The following is a 23,316-nucleotide window of genomic DNA, read 5'->3' as shown; positions in this document are numbered from 1 at the left end:
GAATATGTTCACACGCTTCACCAAAAACGTCAGAAATTACGGAGCTGTTTTCAAAGGAAAACCGCTCCTCATTTTCAGAAGTTTTTTAAGCCACTCGCGATTTTCGCAGCGTTGTTTACGGCCGTTTTTGGCCATTTACACCTCGAATTACGCCTGAAAAAATGCCCCTAATATACCTACAAACATACGCCTACAAACATCTGGCCATTGCTTTCAATGGGAATTATGATGTTCTGTTCCCACAAGCCTTTATTTTACACATCGCTGACAAAATTCGGCGCGTAAAATGACGGCTCGTCAAAAGAAGTGCAGGATGTTTTTGGAGGCGTTTTTCATTGACTCCATTGAAAACCCGCTCCAAAAACGGCCGTGAAAAACGCGAGTTGATAAGAAAAAAGTCTGAAAATCAGGAGCTGTTTACGCCTGAAAACAGCTCCGTATTTTCAGACGTTTTTGGTCACTGCGTGTGAACAAACCCTAATTCGGAACTTTTTTTGAGGCTTCTTTTCAGGTGCTTTTCATAGTGTTCAATGGAAAATCAGCTCCAAAAAAAACGCCTCAAGAAGTGGCATGCACTTTTTACAGAGCGTCTTTTTACGCTCCGTTTTTTAAAACAGCGGCGTAAAAAGACGCCCCGTATGAACTAAATTCAGTTTTTCCCATTGATTTCAATGGGCAGATGTTTGTAGGCGTTTAGCTTCCATTTTTTCAGGCGCTGTTTTTCCTTTGAAAACAGCTCCGTCATTTCAGACGTATTTGGCGTTGTCGTGTGAACATACCCTTGGGCTACTTTTCAGGCGTTTTTTGAGGGGTTTTTCATAGTGTTCAATGGAAAATCAGCTCCAAAAAACGCCTCAATAAGTGACACGCTACTTCTTTTTACACCACGTTTTTTGAAACCGAGGCGTAAAAAAACGCCCCATATGAACTAAATTCGATTTTTCCCATTGATTTCAATGGGCAGATGTTTGTAGGCGTTCAGCTTCCATTTCTTCTGGCGTTTTTTCGAGGCCTAAACGCCCCGAAATACGCTTGAAAACACTGCGTGTGAACATACCCTTTTCAATGGGAAAAAACGCATTTAGTTCATACGGGGCGTTTTTTTACGCCTCTGTTTCAAAAAATGTGGTGTAAAAAGAAGTAGCATGTCACTTCTTGAGGCGTTTTTTGGAGCAGATTTTCCATTCAACACTATGAAAAACGCCTCAAAAAACACCTGAAAAGTAGCCTAAGGGTATGTTCACACGACAACGCCAAATACGTCTGAAATTACGGAGCTGTTTTCCATGGAAAAACAGCTCCTGCATTTCAGACGTTTTTACAAGTTCACGCGATTTTCACTGCTTTTTTTACGGACGTAATTGGAGCTGGTTTTCATTGGAATCCATGGAAAACGGCTCCAATTATGTCCCAAGAGGTGTCCTCCTTTGACGAGCCGTAATTTTACGCGCCGTCTTTTGACAGCAACGCGCAAAATTACAGTTTCGTCTGCACAGAACATTGTAAGACCCATTGCAAGCAACGGGGAGATGTTTGCCGACGTATTGAAGCTGTCTTTTCAGGCGTAATTCGAGGCGTAAAACGCCTCGATTATGCCTGAAAACAGGTCGTGTTCACATATCCTCAAAAGAAACTCCAAATTTCATTTTCAGCTTCAAAAACGCCTGAAAATCAGAGGCGGTTTTCGCTGACATCAGCTCCGTATTTTCAGACGTTTTTTGTTAAGCGTGTGAACATACCCTAACATGGCAGACAACTTCGTGTTAGTGCAAACAAATAAATGTCCATACCAACAGCAGTGGTTACAAATCCAGGGTGGGTGCATGTCTCCTTAGAACTCTGATCGTGGGTTCAAATAGTGTCGATGTTCTAATGATTTGAGGCAGCTCCAAATGATAAAATTGAAAACAAGGTGATTATTATTCACCCATGCAGCAATGTTTCAGCCCTCACAATGGGGCTCCCAAGCAGTGTTTCAGTGTATAAAACACCAATACATCCTTATCTAGTGTATTACAAGATATGGATATAGACCGTAATAATTGATCATTGGAGCACACCTCACATCCACTCTTGTTACGTTCACTCCATATATAAATATATGCACTGTTTTATACACGTATACACTGCTTGAAAAAAAAAAGAAAAAAAAGCCCCATTGTAAGGGCTGAAACTTCTCTGCATGGGTGAATAAACACATTGTTTTCATTGTTTGGAGCGCGGTCTCAAATCTTTATTACTTTAAAGAGGCTCTGTCACCAGATTTTGCAACCCCTATCTGCTATTGCAGCAGATAGGCGCTGCAATGTAGATTACAGTAACGTTTTTATTTTTAAAAAACGAGCATTTTTGGCCAAGTTGTGACAATTTTTGTAGTTATGCAAATGAGGCTTGCAAAAGTCCAAGTGGGTGTGTTTAAAAGTAAAAGTCCAAGTGGGCGTGTATTATGTGCGTACATCGGGGCGTGTTTACTACTTTTACTAGCTGGGCGTTCTGACGAGAAGTATCATCCACTTCTCTTCAGAACGCCCAGCTTCTGGCAGTGCAGACACAGCCGTGTTCTCCAGAGATCACGCTGTGACGTCACTCACAGGTCCTGCATCGTGTCGGACACATCGGCACCAGAGGCTTCAGTTGATTCTGCAGCAGCATCGGCGTTAGCAGGTAAGCTACTTACCTGCAAACGCCGATGCTGCTGCAGAATCATCTGTAGCCTCTGGTGCCGATGTGTCCCCGCTCGTCTGACACGATGCAGGACCTGTGAGTGACGACACAGCGTGATCTCTCGAGAACACGCTGTGTCTGCACTGCCAGAAGCTGGGCGTTCTGAAGAGAAGTGGATGATACTTCTCATCAGAACGGCCAGCTAGTAAAAGTATTAAAAACGCCCCGATGTACGCACATAATACACGCCCACTTGGACTTTTACTTTTAAACACACCCACTTGGACTTTTGCAAGCCTCATTTGCATAACTACAAAAATGGTCATAACTTGGCCAAAAATGCTCGTTTTTTAAAAATAAAAACGTTACTGTAATCTACATTGCAGCGCCTATCTGCTGCAATAGCAGATAGGGGCTGCAAAATCTGGTGACAGAGCCTCTTTAAATTCCTGTTCGTGATTTCGGAAAGAGAAGTGTGTAACACAAATACCTGAGCTTTGAAGAAAAAGCTCTACAAAAGTACAGCAGATGAAGATCTAAGAGCACTGTAAAGTTTTTACTTTTCCCTGGAGGTACGCTTTAATATTACTAAATACATTTCCCTACTTTATGACTGAGCAGCTTTATTTATATAGTAAGGCTAAGAACCCCTTTAATCCAAATAAATTAATCCAACTACTGTATCTTTGAGATTGGTCAAGGCTCGCCATACACTTTAGGCATCATTTACACAAGCGTAATATACGCGCGTGCTTTTCACGCGTGTCGTATGCACCTATGATAGTCTATGGGGGCATGCAGACAGTCCGTGAGTTTTGCGCAGCGTGAGTCCGCTGCGAAAAACTCACATGTTCTATATTTCGGCGTTTTTCGCGCATCACACACCCATTGAAGTCAATGGGTGCGTGAAAACCATGCAGGTCGAACGGAAGCACTTCCGTGCGAACTGCGTGATTCGCGCAACAGCTGTCAAACTCTGAATGTAAACAGAAAAGAACCACGTGCTTTTCTGTTTACAAACATCCAAATGGAGTGTCATAATGATGGCGGCTGCACGAAAATCACGCAGCCGCGCATCATACACTGATGACACACGCAGCAGTTAAGTGCATTTTGCGCACGCAAAACGCAGCGTTTTTTGCGTGCGCAAAACGCACACGCTCGTGTAAATCAGGACTTAGACTTACAGTTCGGCTGGCAGCCATTCCTAACGACTCCTCCAGGCTAAGCTGAGCATGCATGTGTTTTCAATAAAGAGAAGGGAGAATGTCGCTTCTAAATTCCACTGGCGGCAGCCTATGTCCAAACTAACAAAAGGGCCCTTCTCTCCCCCGACATCTGACATTGGGGGAAGAGTCTGGATGCCGCCATACACAATAGATGGTCGGCCTATTACACCGATATCGGCAGGTTCTGCTGACATACACCTAATGTTTATGGCTAGCTTGAGATGACCCTCCGTAAATCTAGAGCCAACATAACAGCTTGTTACTTGGTCAGCATAGAGTTATCTTTTGTGTATTGTTTTTCTTTAATGCATATTCTGTATCCATTAATTATTAGTCTTCCGTAGGTAAGTGGCACTTGTGGTTTATCTTTTTAGGTGCCTATTCACATAAAATGTTTTAAAAAGCCTGAAGTTCATTCTTATGTGTATGTTACTGCAACTATTTCCTTTACTTATGACAGATTAAGTGCTCGCTTTAAATTTTTTTGGGCTGTTAGTAATTACACACTACATTGTTGGCATTTAATCAGTTATCGCATGAGAAAATACATGTGTGTGTGTGTAAACAATATTTGCAATGATTTTCCACAGAGAAAATAATTTTGATCATTGCGGATATCTTGCAGTGTATACCTCTTTAGGGACCAGCGTCTTAATATTAATAGTGAAGCATATTGGAAAGCTCGCTGGATTAGGGGCAAATGGACAAACGTATGGCTAGCTTTAGTGCAGAGGCCACAGCGGTCTGCACATTGTTCCCGTCGACATTTACAGTCTTCTTTTTTTTTTTAAATCTTATTACTGATGATTTTAAATGTAATATGTTAAAATTCTATTAATCCCACAATTACACCACTGCTCATTAATTTCAATACACCACCCAAATCATCGATTTTTTAAAAAAAAAAACTAAATGGCTTTTGAACCAAGACCTAAGACAAATTCCAACATATATGGGACAATTGGATACAATTTTATAAATCTGTAGATTTATCCTAATTAGCTAATACTACAGCTTGATCCCACATTTATATAACCATCAAATTTTCTTCCTGAGGCAAGTCATCTACTCACAAGATTTTCCGTATATTGGTTCAAGGGATTTAATGCCACATTTTTTAAGGTCAACACCATATTGATTTCTCAATATAACATTATTATACCGGATTGTATTGTTTGGGATGCATTATTATATTAATAGATGTTTCGCATTGTGAAGATGATCTGTTACCCCTCCCTTTTTTATTTTTGTACCCTTCCTTTTTGTTTGTTAGAAAACCCTAAAATAAGAATTTACAAAAAAAAAAAAAAAGAAGCTATGGATTTACTGTATTTAGGCCAATAAACATGTTTTGCACTCATGAACATTATTAACAAATAAATTGAGCCTTGATTTCCTTAAATTTCTCTTATCACAGTATCCACCCTTAGAAGCGATCACAGCAGTGCAAACGCGGGGCACTCTGATGGTCAACATGTCTAAAGTTTCAACTCCAATTGCACCCCATTTCTCTTGTAGCAACTCCCAAATGTGATTTTGGCTTGTAACTTGCACATCTAGAACACACTTGTCTAGATGATCCTAAATGAGTTCAATTGGATTGAAATCGAGACCCTGGGGTGGCTAAACCATGTTCTTCAGCACTTGTTCTCATTCTTTTGATTAACCCTTTCATGACCAAGGGTCATTGATGCCCCTGTGTCCAAGTCAAATTTTCCATTTCTGATGGATCTATTTTTACTTTGTTTTTTACAAGACTTATGAGGTTTTCATTTTATAAATTACTTTAATTCCATGTTTTCAATTTTTATTATGAGCAGACAAATCACTAAAAATGTGAAAAAAACGTGATTTAAAAAAAAATATATTTATCTGTTATTTATGTGTATGTATGTGTGTGTGTGTATATATATATATATATATATACTGTTGCAGCTCTTTATAATAGTTAGCCTTCTTTACTCTCCAGAAGAGAGAAGAAGACTAAAGAGTTAAAACACAACTTTTACTACCTTATCTGCCCAGACAGCAGCGTGCTGGCTCCGTTATCTCTCGGCTTCTGCTGGACGAGGGGGAGGTGCGGACACACACTGGGTAGAAAGATAAGTACAGACTGCTTCATTGTGAGCAGCGCTGCACTTGTAACTTTAGTTTCATAAAAAAACACGTTTGTTTTCGCCACTTGTATAGAGCCGACACATAGATTAGTGCAGAGCTGCTCACGCTGAAGCAGCACTGCACTCATTAAACCTGTTCCAGGCTGTCTACGTCTATACACGTGCTAACTGCACGGGGCATCGGCAGTTAGTTTGTATATAGCCGTATGGCAGTCGTGAAGGGGTTAAACATACGTTTGCAATGACATGGGGCATGTTTTGGGTCATTATCTTGCTGTAGTGTGAAACCAATAAGACGGGATGGCATGGTGCACGAGGATTAGTGGTAGTACTTGGAGTCTATGATTTTTAGTAAGTCACCAGCCGCACCTTCTCAGAAACATTCCTAGACCATAATGGAACCTCCTCCATGCTTGTCTGTGGGCTGAATGCAAACAGGAAGCATGCGCTCACCTGTCACACGACGAATGAACTTTCACCTTTTATACCCTAATTAGTCTGTGAAAAGAACTTTCTTCCACTGACTAGTGGTCCAGCTCCTGTGCAATAGCCTCTTATTTTTATTAATAAGCCTAAGCAATGGTATTCAGGCTGAAACACATCCCTTTAAGCCACTGGCTGCAAGGCGACGTTTGACAGTCGCGCTTAACACGCTTTTCTTCCTCGTATCCATCAGTGCAGCACAGAGGTGACGAGCTGTTTTGAATCTGTCCTCTTTGGAACACATTCTGACAAATTTGTCCTCCTGTTTTGTGGTCACTCGAGGTTGTTCAGGGCGTGATTAATCATGTACACCAAAAGCAACCTTCTCCGGGTGAGCAATTTTCTGCAGACTATGCACTGTGTTTCTGAAAGTAACTACGGCAGATTGCTTTTCAATTCATAACTTCTTCCTGATATTTCTATAAATGTCTAAATGCGGTGCACGCAAGTTCTGAAAGTGTTTAAAACAGACTCAATTTCTGTGCGAAACACGTGTCACGTTCATCCTTTACAGGTAATGTCACGGATCCGGGGGTGTATTGATATTAATGAGCAGTACTGTACATTATTTTATATAACATACAGTGCAGGATGTTCCCTGTCTTGGAGATAAAGGGTACACAGCAACACAGAAGTAAAACTTGCCCTTAGTTAGCTAAGAAGAAGGCAAGGTTTGAGTTGAAGTTACCAAATCTCATATGGAAGCCTACTATTTGAGCATTTACAGTATATTATGATGTGCATTGTCACCCTATTTACAGTTTTTTTGCCGATGCTAATGTGCTAGTATGTCACAAGATCTCGCATCTCACAAAAGACAACCACAAAGTTAATGTCTTTGTTGTTAATGTAACCCACTATGTGTTCTTGTGAATGTGAAAAAACAGACATTCAAAAACAAGTTGTTTTTATTTCTTTATTTACTGTTCTTTGCAGATTCTGGTCTCAGCAGTCCCCTCAGTGACCATGAATTTGAAAGTTAGTTCCTGTCTGTTTTTGTTTCTGTTTTTTTTTGGTGCTTCAATGGCTATTCAACCTTTTATTTCTCCTTTTTTTATTTTTTTATTATTTTAATTTCCTTTCCATTTTCTTTCTTTCTGTTATTTGTTTAATTTTTTGTCCCTTGTCACATGACATCTTCTTACTGCAACATTTCTGTGCCTGTCTCCACAGTTGTGGATAAAAAACTGTCTATTGTGCAGATTGATGTAATTATTCCATTGAGTTTAATGTCTGAGAGTAAACAGATCCAACTTTGCTATTCATGTGTGATACTTCCAATTTAAATCCATTATATCACATATTTCTTTGTTACGTTATGCTGCTGAAAAAAAGTGATTGATATAAAGCATACCTGAAACAGTGCCATAACGGAGAGCTTCATAATACGTGCTGGACTAGTCTTATTATATAAATACCTGCGACCAGTACAGTACAGGGTAGAAATGAAGTTCTTCTCTTGTATCCGCATAAGGTTTAACATTTGTTTCCAGTGAACAAGCTCCAGAAATGTGAACATGTGTTAAGTCTAAATTAGTATTTCATGAGCTCACTTACATGGCTGTGTTTGTTTTTTTTGTTTTTTTATTTCACTGCCATTTATTTGTCCTCCTTTTCTGTGTTTGAATCCAGTTCACTGGCAGATTGTATGTGTTTGTGACCATGTATGTTTTTATTCATAAACACATTGAGCAGTGACCCGAACATCGTGTTTTTGGTTTCAAATTGACAAACTGATTATAATGTGCTGTATTTAGTATATATGGTGTTATTTAGCAGTGCCATTTGCATGCATCATTTGTAATTACTGAAAATGTCAAATCGGACTATTTGAAGTGCACATCTGATTTAAAGAGGCTCTGTCACCACATTATAAGTGGCCTATCTCCTACATAAGGAGATTGGCGCTATAATGTGGAGAACAGCAGTGGTTTTTATTTAGAAAAACAATCTATTTTCACCACATTAGGAGCGATTTTAGCTTTATGCTAATTAGTTTCTTAATGCCCAAGTGGGCGTGTTTTGCTTTAGACCAAGTGGGCGTTGTACAGAGGAGTGTATGACGCTGACCAATCAGTGACTAATCTGCGTCATACACTTCTCTCCATTCATTTAGACAGCGCATAGTGACACTGCGTTATTCACTATGTGCTGTCTTATACTGACATATTAACGTTACTGAAGTGTTTAGACCGTGACTAGACATTCCACGGGCTGTCTATTCACAATCTCTGCACTTCGTTAACGTTTGTTTGGTACTTACAGTAGAGTAAGGGTATGTTCACACGGCGGGGGTCCGTAACGGCTGAAATTACGGGGATGTTTCAGCCTGAAAACATCCCCGTAATTTCAGCCGTACCGGCATGTGCAGGCGCTTGAACGCCGCGTCAATTACGGCCGTAATTAGCGCTGCTATTCATTGGAGTCAATGAATAGCGGCTCCAATTACGGCCAAAGAAGTGACAGGTCACTTCTTCTACGCGGGCGTCTATTTACGCGCCGTCATTTGACAGCGGCGCGTAGATATACGCCTCGTGTGAACAGACAAACGTCTGCCCATTGCTTTCAATGGGCAGATGTTTGTCAGCGCTATTTTCAGACGTAATTCGGGGCAAAAACGCCCGATTTACGTCCGTAAATAGGCCGTGTGAACATACCCTAAGCGTAATCTTGCGAGATCCCGCTGTAAATGACAGGTTACAGCGAGATTACGCTTGCCTCTGCTGTAAGTACCACAGAAACGTTAACGAAGTGTAGAGATTGTGAATAGACATCCCGTGGAATGTCTATTCACTGTCTAAACACTTCAGTAACGTTAATATGTCAGTATAAGACAGCACATAGTGAATAACGCAGTGTCACTATGCGATGTCTAAATGAATGGAGAGAAGTGCATGACGCTAATTGGTCACTGATTGGTCAGCGTCATACACTCACCTGTACAACGCCCGCTTGGTCTAAAGTAAAACACGCCCACTTGGGCATTAAGAAATTAATTAGCATAAAGCTAAAATCGCTCCTTATGTGGTGAAAATAGATCGTTTTTCTAAATAAAAAGCACTGCTGTCACCTACATTACAGCGCCCATCTCCTTATGTAGGAGATAGGGCACTTATAATGTGGTGACAGAGTCTCTTTAATATTGTAAATCTTAACTAGGCTTGCTGAAAAGTAAGGGATGCATTTTGAAAACTAAAGCTAAAGAATGAATTTTGTTATCTTTTTGTGTGGTACTATGGCTTACTAAATATAATCGAATACTTGGCATAGAAGACAATATGACCTTTGGTTGTAGTGCTGTAGTTGGTACTCTGTGGGGTACTTTATAGCAATAAATGTTCCCCAGATGGACACTGGATATGTGTATTAATTGTTATCCTTTCCTTTTCCTAAATTTACCAAATTAATAACCATGCTGGTGTTGCTTGACAGTATTACCGCTGCTTTGTCACATAACATGAACAGGGCTCGAAAATTCTCCATGGCAGGCATTTCTTTCCATTTTTGACATACAGATTTTTCCTGTTCAAGTCTACTTCTGAGTTCGGTTTTTTAAATGTTTCAGCTGTAATCTGGTTTTGAATTTAATGGTTATAGTCTTACAGTTGAAACACTTTATACTAGCTCATGGGTATTTAAAAAATGCATGTGTTTTCTGATGCATTTCTTTTGGCAGCATTTCAAAATTCAACAAGATTGCTCATCCTAAGGACTGGTGTGAAGGTTCTCCCCACCTGAGCCCATTTAATGAGGTCCTCTAGTGCTCTGTTCAGTAAAGTTAAAATCTAGATTTAGCAGACAGGACTGAAGATCAGGTAAATATTTGTTTTGTAGTTTGGCTGAATGGTTTCCCTGCCATAGTCCTCAGAGGACACTTACTTTATACATTTTCAGAACATCTCTATCTGGGTACGTATGGGTTCATTACTGGTTTAGACAGGAAGTGTTGGGACTAATGTGATTACTAATTAACCTAGCCGTGCTGAAAATTAGAAGTCTTATGAACAAGCATGTCAATTGGTCTCTCAGGTTCAGAAAGGGCTGTAGGGGCTTTAGTTTACCCTATACTGAAACTTGCTATATCTTTCATCACCCAGTCCCTGATATACAATTACAACCGTCTCCCAATGTCTTTAATTAATGTAATTTGCTTTTAGTTACCTAATTAAATGCATTGCATGCCCTGGATTGCAGTAGGCTCGTAACTGCAAAGTGCCCAAAATAAAATAGAAGCGGTTTGTAGGTTAAAAGATCTCTGTCCTTAAAGAATTAAAAAAAAAAAAAGAGCTCTGTCCTAAAGTTAAACTCTTCTTAAAAAAAAAAGAAAACGAAAGAATCGTAGCACTAGTCAACTTGTCACATCAAATCCTATGTCCATTCAAAACCTCGAAATCCAATTAAAGAGCATCTGTGCTTTAAATGCTTTTTTTTTCTGTTTCTGTGCAAATCACTTTAAAATTATATAATAAACCAATTTATGTAAGCGTTATTTTACTCAAATATCGAACATTGTGATCCATCTGAACTTCATCTGTTTTCTTAATCCAAATGGTTCCCTGTGAATATGGCCCCTGCCCAGCTTAGACTGCATTATTAATCATTCCTCTATAATCAGGGTTCGTCAACCTTTTTTACGGGGACCTCATCTGCTGGAACATAGTGAGGTCTGGACCTCAACAGGTCAAAACCAATTCAAAAATTAAAAATGTCTAAATTTATCTTTCATTTTTCTCTTGAGCCTAGTATTATTTTAACCCCTAAGTGACAGCCAATATGCCTTTTCACAGTGGTCACTAAAGGAACATATTCTGATACATTAGCCTTTTTATAGCATTTCAGAATAATCCTGGCACGGGTTTCCTGTGCCTGGAAGAGTGGGTGCTTGGCTGTCTGACAGCCGGGCTCCTGCTCTAATTGCAGCCATTTAACACCTTCGATGCTGTGGTCAATAGTGACTATGGCATTTAAGTGGTTTGACACAGGGAGGGGGCTCACTCTCACACCCAACAGTAGCCTGGGATTGCGAACGGTCGATGGGTTGCCATGGCAGCCAGGGGCCTAGTAAAGGCCGCCAGACCTGCCATGGCTATATGCATATTAGGCCGTGCCAGAGGCATGGCCTAATAGACTGCTGGTTTTACACTGACAGTCAGTAATGCTTTGGTATATTAAGCATACCAAAGCATTATATCAGCGATCAGAAGATAAAATAGTGAAGTCCCCTAGTGGGACTAAAAAAAATTATTGATTAATGTCAAATAAAAATAATTTTAAAAAACTGCACAGTAGAAAAATCAACAAAATTTAATTTTTCCCATAAAAAAGTGGTTTCATTTGATCAGTGTGTAATTTTTTTTTCCATCCTCCTTCCCTAAAAAATGTCATAAGTTAATTAAGAAGTCCCATGTACCTCAAAATGGTTCCAATGAAAACTATATCTCATCTCGCAAGAAACAAGCTCAAACATGGCTACATCGACGGGAAAAAAAAAAAAGTTATGGCTCTTCGATTCAAAGACCAGTTATTTTCTTAAAAATTTATTTTATTTGCAAAAGTAGTGAAACCTAAAAAAGACTATAAATATTTGGTATTGCCGTAATCATATAGACCCATAAAATAAAAGTAACACGGTGAGCGGTGTAAATTTAAAATTCAAAAAATAATGGCGGATTGCGTTTTTTTTTTCCATTCCCTCCCAAAAAAATAATACTATAATAATTCATAAATAAACTATATGTAATTCAACAGTGTGCCATTGAAAAATACAACTAATCCCGCAAAAAAACAAGCCCTCATACAGCTATGTTGATGGAAAACGTTAAAAGTTATGCCTCTTTGAATGTGACAATTAAAAAATGAAAAAAAAATAGCTTGGTAATTAAAGGGGTTGGCCACTTTATCTGGACTTCTTTCTAATGTGTGGCAGGCAGGGAAATATTACACTTACTAATATACGTTCATTACCAGTTCTGCTGTGTGTTCATCTTATTGTAAGCCACGCCCCCTGGTGAAGAGAAACCTTTCTCCCCTCTGCTCTCATCCATCCTAGCGTGTGACCGTTAGGGGAATGTGACCATTCTCTCGACTATGCCTGAATTTGGCTGGACCTCCTGGTATCTATCTGCACATGCGCTGGTTTCTTAAAGAGGCTCTGTCACCACATTATAAGTGGCCTATATTGTACATGATGTGATCAGAGCTATAATGTAGATTACAGCAGTGTTTTTTATTTAGAAAAACGATCATTATGACCTATGACTTATGCCCTTTATTAGCTTTATGCTAATGAGTTTCTTAATGGACAACTGGGCGTGTTTTTACTTTTTGACCAAATGGGCGTTGTGGAGAGAAGTGTATGACGCTGACCAATCAGCATCATGCACTTCTCTCCATTCATTTATACAGCACATAGCAATATAGCTATATCGCTATCTGCAGTCACATAAACACACTATAACGTTACTGCAGTGTCCTGACAATGAATATACATTACCTCCAGCCAGGACGTGATGTGTATTCAGAATCCTGACCACTTCTGTAGCGTCTGTGTGAGACTACAGCACAGCACAGCGATATCTTGCTGTAAATGACAGTTTACAGCGTAATCTCGCGAGACTACGCCTGCTATGCTGTAACTCACAGAGAAGTGTCAGGATTCTGAATACACATCCCGTCCTGACTGGAGGTAATGTATATTCATTGTCAGGATACTTGATTAACATTAATGTGTGTGTATGTGGCTGCACATCATGTTCTAGTAAGAACACGATGCTGCTGTGTAAATGAATGGAGAGAAGTGCATAACGCTGATTGGTCAGCGTCATACACTTCTCTCCACAACGCTCCCCCTAGGTCATTAAAAACTCATTAGCATAAAGCTAATATAGGTCATAACTATACAGCACCGATCACATTATGTAGAAGATAGGGCACTTATAATGTGGTGACAGCCTGTTTAACATTACTTCCCTTCTCACATCACCCCCCCCCCCCCTCAGTATCACCCCCTCTTTACATCATCTCTGCCAGGTATCATCTCCCTTCTCACATCATCTCTGCCAGGTATCATCTCCCTTCTCACATCATCTCTCCCCAGTATCATCCTCCTCCAAACATCATTTCCCTCCACACATCATCTCCCCCAAGCATCATCGCCCACCTCACATGCTCTCCCCCCGGTATCACTCGCTCTTCACATCATCTCCCCCACCTTACATTATCTCCCCCTAGTATCACCCCCTCTTTACATCTCCCCAAGTATCACCCCCTCTTTACATCATCTCTCCTCCGTATCAACACCTATAGGCAGTTTACTCAGGTCGGCAGGATCTCCTCTATACACTGCAGCATAACACTGTACTACTAATAGCAGGAGCTGAGGGCAGCTCTTGTCGACTGCTCTGACAGCTCCTGTGCTGTATAACCTGTCAGAGTGTCTTCTTTCTCTGGTTACAGGAGCAGCTGCTGCTACAAGTAGTACATTACTGTACTCGGTGCAGAGAGGGGGTTGTTTTGACCTGAGGAAGACAGAGGATTTCTATAGGGAAGTGATACCGGGAGGGAGATATTAAAGGAGAATAATACTGGGGGAAATATTGAAGGGGAATAGAAATGATCCTGGGAGGGAGGGCCGAGATGGTAGTGTGGGAAGTGTGAGGATGCTAGGGGGCAAGGAGACGGTACTAGGAGGGCAGGGAGATGATACTGGGAGTAGGGAGATGATGCTGAGAGGGATGATACTAGATTATATTATGCTGATTAAAAATAAAAATAAAATATTTTTAAATATATGTGTGTATATATATATATATATATATATATATATATATATATATATATATATATATATATACAGTGAAGGAAATAAGTATTTGATCCCTTGCTGATTTTGTAAGTTTGCCCACTGTCAATGACATGAACAGTCTAGAATTTTTAGGCTAGGTTAATTTTACCAGTGAGAGATAGATTATATAAAAAATAAAAAAAAACTGAAAATCACATAGTCAAAATTATATATATTTATTTAAAATATTTATATTAATTACTAAAAGCTCATATTAAGGCTCCAGCAGGAGTATCAAGTTGCATTTTTTGTCTCTTTCTTTCTGGATAGAAGAAGATATGGAAGAAAGCTCTATACTTTCCCTTTATCCAGAGAGAGGTATCTGTTCCTAAGGCAAAACCTTGTCAGGGTGGATTGAGGTTTCTCTCGCCCCTGTGCTGTATACAGGTTGTACCTGTTCCCCGGACCATCAGCTTCCATTATTGAAATCGCTGCCTACGCCCGTCAGCGTCATCTTGTTGTGGTATGTTCTAAAACATTTTACATAAAATATTAGCCAGTGTGGCCACAAGCTCTAGCGTGATTAGAGCACCATCATAGCTGCTGCCTTTCCCTAGCGTGTGTTACTATGGTCTCCGGATTTTCAGCCCATGTACATTGTGTACATGGGGCTTTCAAATATGTGTCCATACAGGTACAGTAGCATAGGGAGGCGTGACTGTGCATGAGCAATTGCTATCGCGAGTCTTCGGGGGTTTAAAGGTCCAGTGTGTACAGAGGGTTCCCGTGCTCAGCCGAGCAGCGGGACCCGCTGCAGATAAAGGTACTTTTCCATGGGCTGCACACTGGTTTTTTTCTGTACATGGCGATATTCTAAAGCAATATTTGCTGTCTTTCAGATGTCCTCTCATTTACCTTCCAATGGGAAAAAAATAAGTCCAGGAAAACTAAACACAACTGCTGTATTAATTGCCAGCCGCCAGTACCTCATAATTGGCAACACACTTTGTGCTCTGACTGTGAGGAGATTCAGACAAACAGACAGACTGTAACAGTCTGAACCTGATAAGAATCCAGCTTTATCTCATGATGGTTAGACTATGTTCACACGCTGTGTTTTCAGCCATAAACGCGAGAAAAAACGGAAGCTGAACCCCCATAAACATCTGCTCATGGATTTCAATAAGCAAAATGGTATTTCGTTCAGACAGGGCAGTTTTTCACTCGGCCGTTTGAAAAAAATGGCCGAAATTGCCTAGGTAGAGGCGTTTTTTTTTTTTCCCCTGCAAGCGTTTTTTCAAAAAACTGCCTCCACCTCCTATTGAAAAAGAAGCGACGTGCCCTATCTTGAGGCGTTTTCTGCCTCAAAACCCCATTGAAATCAATGAGAGACGGAAGAAACGGCGCAAACATTTTTTTATGTGTTTTATGGCAAAAACCACTCCATTGCCTGTTGAAGACCGAGGCAAATAACACGCCAAAAACGCCTGTGATGCAAAACCACTTAAAAAAAAAAAGCGGAGCTGATTTTTACGGCAGAATTTTCTACCTGCAAAAAACTCTTTGTGAACAGGGCCTAAGAGGGATGGCAAGGAAAAATCTAAATGAGAGCAACTCTTTTATTTTCCCATTCTCAAGGAGAAATTATTACCTTTCCCTCAGTTTTTTCTGAACCTGATAAAAATACTGACTTAGGTGCTAGATTTAAGTCTACATACAGGTTGGACCCTAAGGCCTCAGAGGGTTGGGATGCCCCGTCCTCTAAAATTGATTTTCCCATTGGAAGAATACTCAGGGATTCGATTCGCTGTTGAAAAAAGCCTACTCCTCTTCTTCGGCAGCCTGCAAGGTGGCAACTTCTTCAGCCCCAGTAGCCAGAGCTCTTAGGGTATACCTGAGTGACCTCTCACGTGGAATGCCTAGAGAACAAATCCTGCAGAGCATCCCTATGTTAAAAAATGCGGCAGAGTTTCTCTGTGACCAACCTCTAAATGTACTAAAATACTCGTCTAGATCCATTGCCTTATGTAATACAGCCAGAAGACCGTTGTGGCTAAAATTGTGGTCCAAGTGTGATGTACCATCTAAAAATAATTTTTTTTTCCTCTGCCTTTCCATCCCTCTTCTTTCTTTGGTACAGAACTAGAAGGGATATTAAAAAAAGTTGAATGAGGACAAAGGGATATCCTTCCCTTGCACATGCAGAGTGTCTAATACACAATCCTTTCATGGCAGAAGCTGTAGATCATTCCAGACGGCTATGCACTGGAGATAAGAACCTTTCCTCCAGACTGCTTCTTAACCCCTTAAGGACGCAGCCTAGTTTGGGCCTTAAGGCTCAGAGCCCATTTTTCAAATCTGACATATTTCACTTTATGTGGTAATAACGTCGGAATGCTTAAACCTATCCAAGCGATTCTGAGATTGTTTTCTCGTGACACTTTGGGCTTCATGTTCGTGGTAAAATTTGGTCGATATATTCAGTCTTTATTTGTGAAAAATTGCAAAATTTAGAGAAAATTTACAAAAAATAGCATTTTTCAGAATTTAAATGCATCTGCTTGAAAAACAGACGGTTATACCACCCAAAATAGTTACTAGTTCACATTTCCCATATGTCTACTTTAGATTGGCATCGTTTTTTGAACATTATTTTATTTTTCTTGGACGTTACAAGGTTTAGAACATAAACAGCAATTTCTCATATTCTTAAGAAAATTTCAAAAGCCTTTTTTTGAAGGTGCCAGTTCAGTTCTGAAGTGGATTTGAGGGGCCTATGTATTAGAAACCCCCATAAAACACCCCATTTTAAAAACTAGACCCCTCAAAGTATTCAAAACAGCATATAGAAAGTTTTTTAACCCTTCAGGCATTTCACAGGAATTAAAGCAAATTGGAAATGAAATTTGCAAATTTCATTTTTTCTGCTGAATTTCAATTTTATTCAATTTTTTTTTAGTAACAGAGAAGGTTTTACCAGAGAAACACTACTAAATATGTATTGTCCAGATTCTGCAGTTTTTAGAAATGTCCCACATGTGGCCCTACTGCGCTCGTGGACTAAAACACAAGCCCTAGAAGCAAAGAAGCACCTATTGCATTTTGAGGCCTCTTTTTATTAGAATATATTTTAGGCAGCATGCCAGGTTTGAAGAGGCGTTGAGGTATCAAAACAATGGAAACCCACCAGAAGTGACCCCATTTTGGAAATTACACCCCTCAAGGAATTCATTTATGGTTTTTGTTATCATTTTGACCGCACAGTTTTTTCACAGCACCTATTTGAATTGGGCTGTGAAATGAAAAAAATGATATTTTTTCCAATAAAATGTCATTTTTGATCAAATTTTCTTATTTTCACAGGGAACAACATACCCCATTTTGTTGCCCAATTTGTCCTTAGTGCGGCAATACCCCATTTGTGGTGATAAACTGCCGTTTGGGCCCATGGGAGGGCTCAGAAGGAAAGGAGCGCTATGTGTTTGTTGGAGTCCAGATTTTGCAGGATTGGTTTTCGGGTGCCATGTCGCATTTGCAGAGCCCCAGAGGTATCAAAGCAATGGAAACCCACCAGAAGTGACCCCATTTTGGAAACTACACCCCTCAAGGAATTCATTTATGGTTTTTGTTATCATTTTGACCGCACAGGTTTTTCACAGCACCTATTTGAATTGGGCTGTGAAATGAAAAAAATTATATTTTTTCCAATAAGATGTCATTTTTGATCAAAATTTCTTATTTTCACAGGGAACAACATACCCCATTTTGTTGCCCAATTTGTCTTTAGTGCGGCAATACCCCATTTGTGGTGATAAACTGCCGTTTGGGCCCATGGGAGGGCTCAGACGGAAAGGAGCGCTATGTGTTTGTTGGAGTCCAGATTTTGCAGGATTGGTTTTCGGGTGCCATGTCGCATTTGCAGAGCCCCAGAGGTATCAAAGCAATGGAAACCCACCAGAAGTGACCCCATTTTGGAAACTACACCCCTCAAGGAATTCATTTATGGTTTTTGTTATCATTTTGACCGCACAGTTTTTTCACAGCACCTATTTGAATTGGGCTGTGAAATGAAAAAAATTATATTTTTTCCAATAAGATGTCATTTTTGATCAAAATTTCTTATTTTCACAGGGAACAACATACCCCATTTTGTTGCCCAATTTGTCCTTAGTGCGGCAATACCCCATTTGTGGTGATAAACTGCCCTTTGGGCCCATGGGAGGGCTCAGAAGGAAAGGACCACCATTTGGCCTACTGGAGCTTTTCTGGTGCTAAGTCATGTGTGCAGAAGCCCCTGAGGTACCAGTACAGTTGAAACCCCCGAGAAGTGACCCCATTTTAAAAACTACACCCCTTAAGACATTCATCTAGAGGTGTAGTGAGCATTTTGACCCCACAGGTACTGTGTAAAAGATAATGCGCAGCAGATGGTGCAGTGTGAGATTTGCAATTTTATATATGTATATGCCATTTCAGTGTCCAATATAGTGTGCCCAGCATGCGCCACCGGAGATATACACCCCTTAAATTGTAATGTGGGTTCTCCTGGGTACGACAATACCCTACATGTGGCTGTTATCAGCTGCCTGGGCATACGGCAGGGCTCAGAAGGGAAAGATGAGGGGGGTAAGCTGTGCGGAGTGCATCAGGGTAAATTAAAAATCAAGGGATGTATGATACATTTTAAAACAATCTTTTATACAGAGCCCTGGTTTTTCGGGACACTTGTCACATTGGTATATTGTGTTCTTCCTTATCCCCCTCTTATAGCAGACTCTGCACCTCTTTTGACTCTTTCCCTTTCCACCGGTTTGGGGACCTTCTCCTGGAAAGTGTTGCCCTGGTACGATGCGTGTGGCCTCGCTTCCAGAAGTACTGGGTGCCCCCCCTTCCTGGTCCCTAAAGATTAGATCTTGAAATTCCAGGAAAGTTCCCCTCTGGCCTGCACATCGACGTAGCACATACGCATTGTACAAAGCCATCTGTATGATGTGCCCGGCCAGCTTATACCACACCGCATGGCGCTGTAGGGCTTCAGGACTTGATTTGACAAGTCCATCCCTCCCATGTACCTATTGTAGTCCAGGATGCAGTCTGGTTTGGGGGTGGCCTTTCCTTCATATATCCTAAACCTGTAGGTATACCCTGATGCACTCTCGCACAGCTTATACATCTTCACGCCATACCTTGCCCTCTTACCTGGCAGGTACTGGCGGAATTGAACCCTCCCTTTAAAATGTACCAGGGACTCATCAATAGAAAAACACTTCTCGGGGGTGTATGCTTGGGAAAACCGGGCACTGGAACGGTCTAATAGGGGTCTCCGTTTATACAAACGGTCAAAACTGGGGTCATCTCGGGGTGGGCACGGCTCATTATCAGTATAATGTAAGAAGCGAAGTATTGCCTCATTTATTTATTTTTTTAGGTTCCAGTTCATTTCTGAAGTTGCTTTGAGGGGCCCATATATTAGAAACCCCTATCAAACACCCCATTTTAGAAACCAGACCCCTCAAAGTATTCACAACAGCATTTAGAAAGTTTATGAACCCTTTAGGTGTTTCACAGGAATTTAGAGCAAAGTAGAGGTGAAATTTACTCTCTTTATACCATTTTTTTTATAACACAAAAGGATTTATCAGAGAAACACAACTCAATACGTATTGCCCAGATTCTGCAGTTTAGAGAAATATCCCACATGTGGCCCTCGGGCGGTAATGACTGAAGCACCGGCCTCCGAAGCAAAGGAGCACCTAGTGGATTTTGAGCCCTCCTTTTTATTAGGCACCATGTCCGGTTTGAAGAGGTCTTGTGGTGCCAAAACATTGGAAACCCCCCAAAAGTGACCCCAATTTGGAAACTAGACCCCTTGAGGAATCCATTGTAGTTTTCATGGGGTGCATGCGGCTTTTTGATCAGTTTTTATTCTATTTTTAGGTGGCGTGGTGACTAATAAACAGCAATTCTACTATTGTTTTTGTATACTTTTTTTTTTACAGCGTTCACCGTGCGCTATAAATGATATATTAACTTTATTCTGCGGGGCGATACGATCACGTCGATACCAGATGTTTATAGTTTTTTTTTATGTCTTATGGCGTTTGCACAATAAAATACGTTTTGTAAACAATCATTCACTTTTTGTGTTACCTTATTCTAAGAGCCATAACGTTTTTATTTTTCAATCAATAAAGCCGTGCGAGGACTTATTTTTTGCGTAACGAACTGTATTTTCCATCAGTAGCATTTTTAGGTACATGCGACTTTTTGATCTCTTTTTATTCCATTTTTTGGGAGGTGAAGTGACCAAACAATTGTGATTGTGGTACGGTTTATTAATATTTTTTTTTACGGCGTTCACCGTGCGGGATAAATAACAAAATAATTTTGTAGTTCAGGCCGTTACGGACGCGGCGATACCAATTATGTATAGTTTATTTGTTTGTTTATATATTTTTATTAATAATAAAGGACTGATAAGGGAAAAAGTGGGACTTTTACTTTTAAAACTTTTATTTTCTTATTTTTACACATCTTTTTTTAACTTTTTTTTAACTTTATTACTTTGTCCCACTAGGGGACTTGAGGGCAGGAGGCCCTGATCGCTATTCTAATACACTGCACTACATGCGTAGTGCAGTGTATTAGAACTGTCAGCTACTCACTGACAGCAAGCATAGTGGGTCCTGACGTTGTCAGGACCCACTAGGCTTCCGTCTATGGCATAGCCGGACGCCATTGTTTGGTGTCCGGTTGCCATAGTCACCATCGCCGGCCGCTATCGCGTAGCAGGCCGGCGATGGCAGCTTAACCCCTAAAAAGCCGCGATCTCTATAGAACGCGGCTTTTAAGGGGTTAATCAGCGGGGACACAGCGATCGGTCCCCGCTGTAGGAGCTGTGACAGCTGCTGAACAAGACAGCAGCGTCACAGCTCCTGTATGTGTCGGGAGGACGGCCGAAACGGCCGTTACTCCCGAGACGTACTATTACGGCATGGAGCGCGAACGATACAGCTGCCATGACGTAATAGTACGTCAAGGAGCGGGAAGGGGTTAATCTACAGAGGCAAGAACTCTGTGATTCTACAACTACTGGAAGAGTTTATTCCAGAAAAAAAGCTGTGGAGAAAAGCCCTTGGAAGAAAAAAGCCTAGGGGCCTACTCCCTTATATTTGCAGTGCCCAAACCAGGAGGAAACTGGCGACTAGTCAGAGACCTCACTTACCTCAACAAATTTTTTGTAAAATGAAAGTTCAAGATGGAGAACATTCAATCCGCGATAAATATGGTTCAACAAGGCGTCTTCCTTGCAACTATAGACTTGAAGGATGCCTATCTCCACATACCAATCCTCAAGTCCCACAGGAAGTATCGTCTAGCCTGTCCAGTTCTGGGGAGAGTGCATTACCTTCAATTTACATGCCTACCTTTTGGGATAACATCCGCCCCCGCATCTTTACCAAGGTAGCGGTAATTCTAACAGCGTCTCTGAGGTTGAAGGGCTTATTTGTAACACCTTATTTAGACGACTGGCTAGTTTGGGCTCCATGCCAGAAACTACTTCTGCTCAACACTACACTTCAAGTAATGAGATCATGGCTTCATTGTGAACCGGGAGAAATCTGATCTCCGTCCGTCAACCGGAATAAAATACTTGGGTTTCATCATAGATACCAAACAAACAAAGCTATTGCTGACAGAAGACCGAATTCTGAATATGCTTCAAGCTATCAGAAATATTCTACGCCTTCAATACTGCTCCATACGCTTCACCATGAAGTTCCTGGTTTTTTTTTACTTCCTTGATAGAAGCGTTGCCTTGGGCGAAAGCTCATATTTGGATCCTCTAGTAGAGTATTCTTAGATCGTGGAACAAAAATCCCAAGGCCTTAGATGCACAGATGCCAGTACTTACAGAAGTATAACAGGATTTCAAATGGTGGCTGAAGCCCTGTCGCCTTCAACAGGGTTGGTCCCACATGGCACCTCACCCAATAGTCCTCACTACGGATGCATCCACCTTGGTTTGGGGTGCTCATGTAGGGACACATTGGGTGCACAAGTAGTGGACATCAAGAGATGAGAATCTCTCATCGAATATGAAAGACAAATCAGAGCTATCTAACTAGCCGGACGCAATAATAGCCAGAGATTGGTCTGTGGACCACGTGGGCAACACCATCAAGAGTCCTTCACAAGGGAACGTCACACCAGTCCTACTCCCGGGATTATGGTGGGGGTGGCATAATGTACAGTAGCCGTACCCCTCTAGTCTTCATTTCAGGAGCACTAACAGGTCGGTGTTACATTGATTTTGTAGTGGAACCAGTGGTACGGCCATTTCTCCATGTTGCTCGTGTTACTGTGAGCAGCCTGCGTGGCCTAAAGATGCTACCATGACCTGCAGCGTCTTTGGACTTGTCTCCCATCGAGCACATCTGGATGTCATTGTTCGTCAATTGTAAAGGGAGCTGCCAGCTACCAATCTTGATTCCTCAGACAACCATTAATAACCTCATTGATAGCATGCCAAGGCGTGTATGTGCATGTGTTTCTGCGTGTGCCGCTTATACTCGATACTGAATAAATCAAGATGTTTGTAATATTTTGTTTCCATTTTTTTAATAATTTGCATATCATTAACATGTCTGTCGATCCTGTGATTTCCACAATTCCAAAACTTCCTTCTTGTTGTTGCAATTTAAATATTGAGGTGTGTGTGTGTGTGTGTGTGTGTGTGTGTGTGTGTGTGTATATATATGTATGTGTATATATATATATATATATATATATATATATATATATATATATATATATATATAATGTTCACCAAAAATTATGTATGCAGTACTGTGCAAAAGCTTTAGGCACTTGGGAACAATGCTGTAAAGTAAGAATGCTTTCAAAAATAGAAGTGTTAATAGTTTTTTTTATGAATTAAAATACAAAGTGAATGAACAGAAGAGAAATCTAAATCAAATCAATATTTGGTGTGACCACTCTCGGTCTTCAAAACCACATCAATTCTTCTAGGTATACT

The 23,316-nt window shown here is 40.6% G+C and overlaps 1 protein-coding gene across 1 annotated transcript in view; it reads left to right on the top strand.

Moving 5' to 3' along the window:
* The window catches only part of PTPRS (protein tyrosine phosphatase receptor type S), a 523,802-nt gene that overhangs the window by 384,360 nt on the left and 116,126 nt on the right, over nt 1-23,316 (top strand). Inside the window, exon 24 of the mRNA XM_075864303.1 lies at nt 7,430-7,471. Coding sequence (XP_075720418.1) covers nt 7,430-7,471 — 42 coding nt within the window. The remainder of the gene's footprint in view (nt 1-7,429; nt 7,472-23,316) is intronic.

This window comes from Rhinoderma darwinii, chromosome 1 (assembly GCF_050947455.1).
Source record: "Rhinoderma darwinii isolate aRhiDar2 chromosome 1, aRhiDar2.hap1, whole genome shotgun sequence".
NCBI lineage: Eukaryota > Metazoa > Chordata > Amphibia > Anura > Rhinodermatidae > Rhinoderma > Rhinoderma darwinii.
Note: the sequence above shows the minus strand (reverse complement) of the source record. Positions and strands in the feature narration are given on the sequence as shown.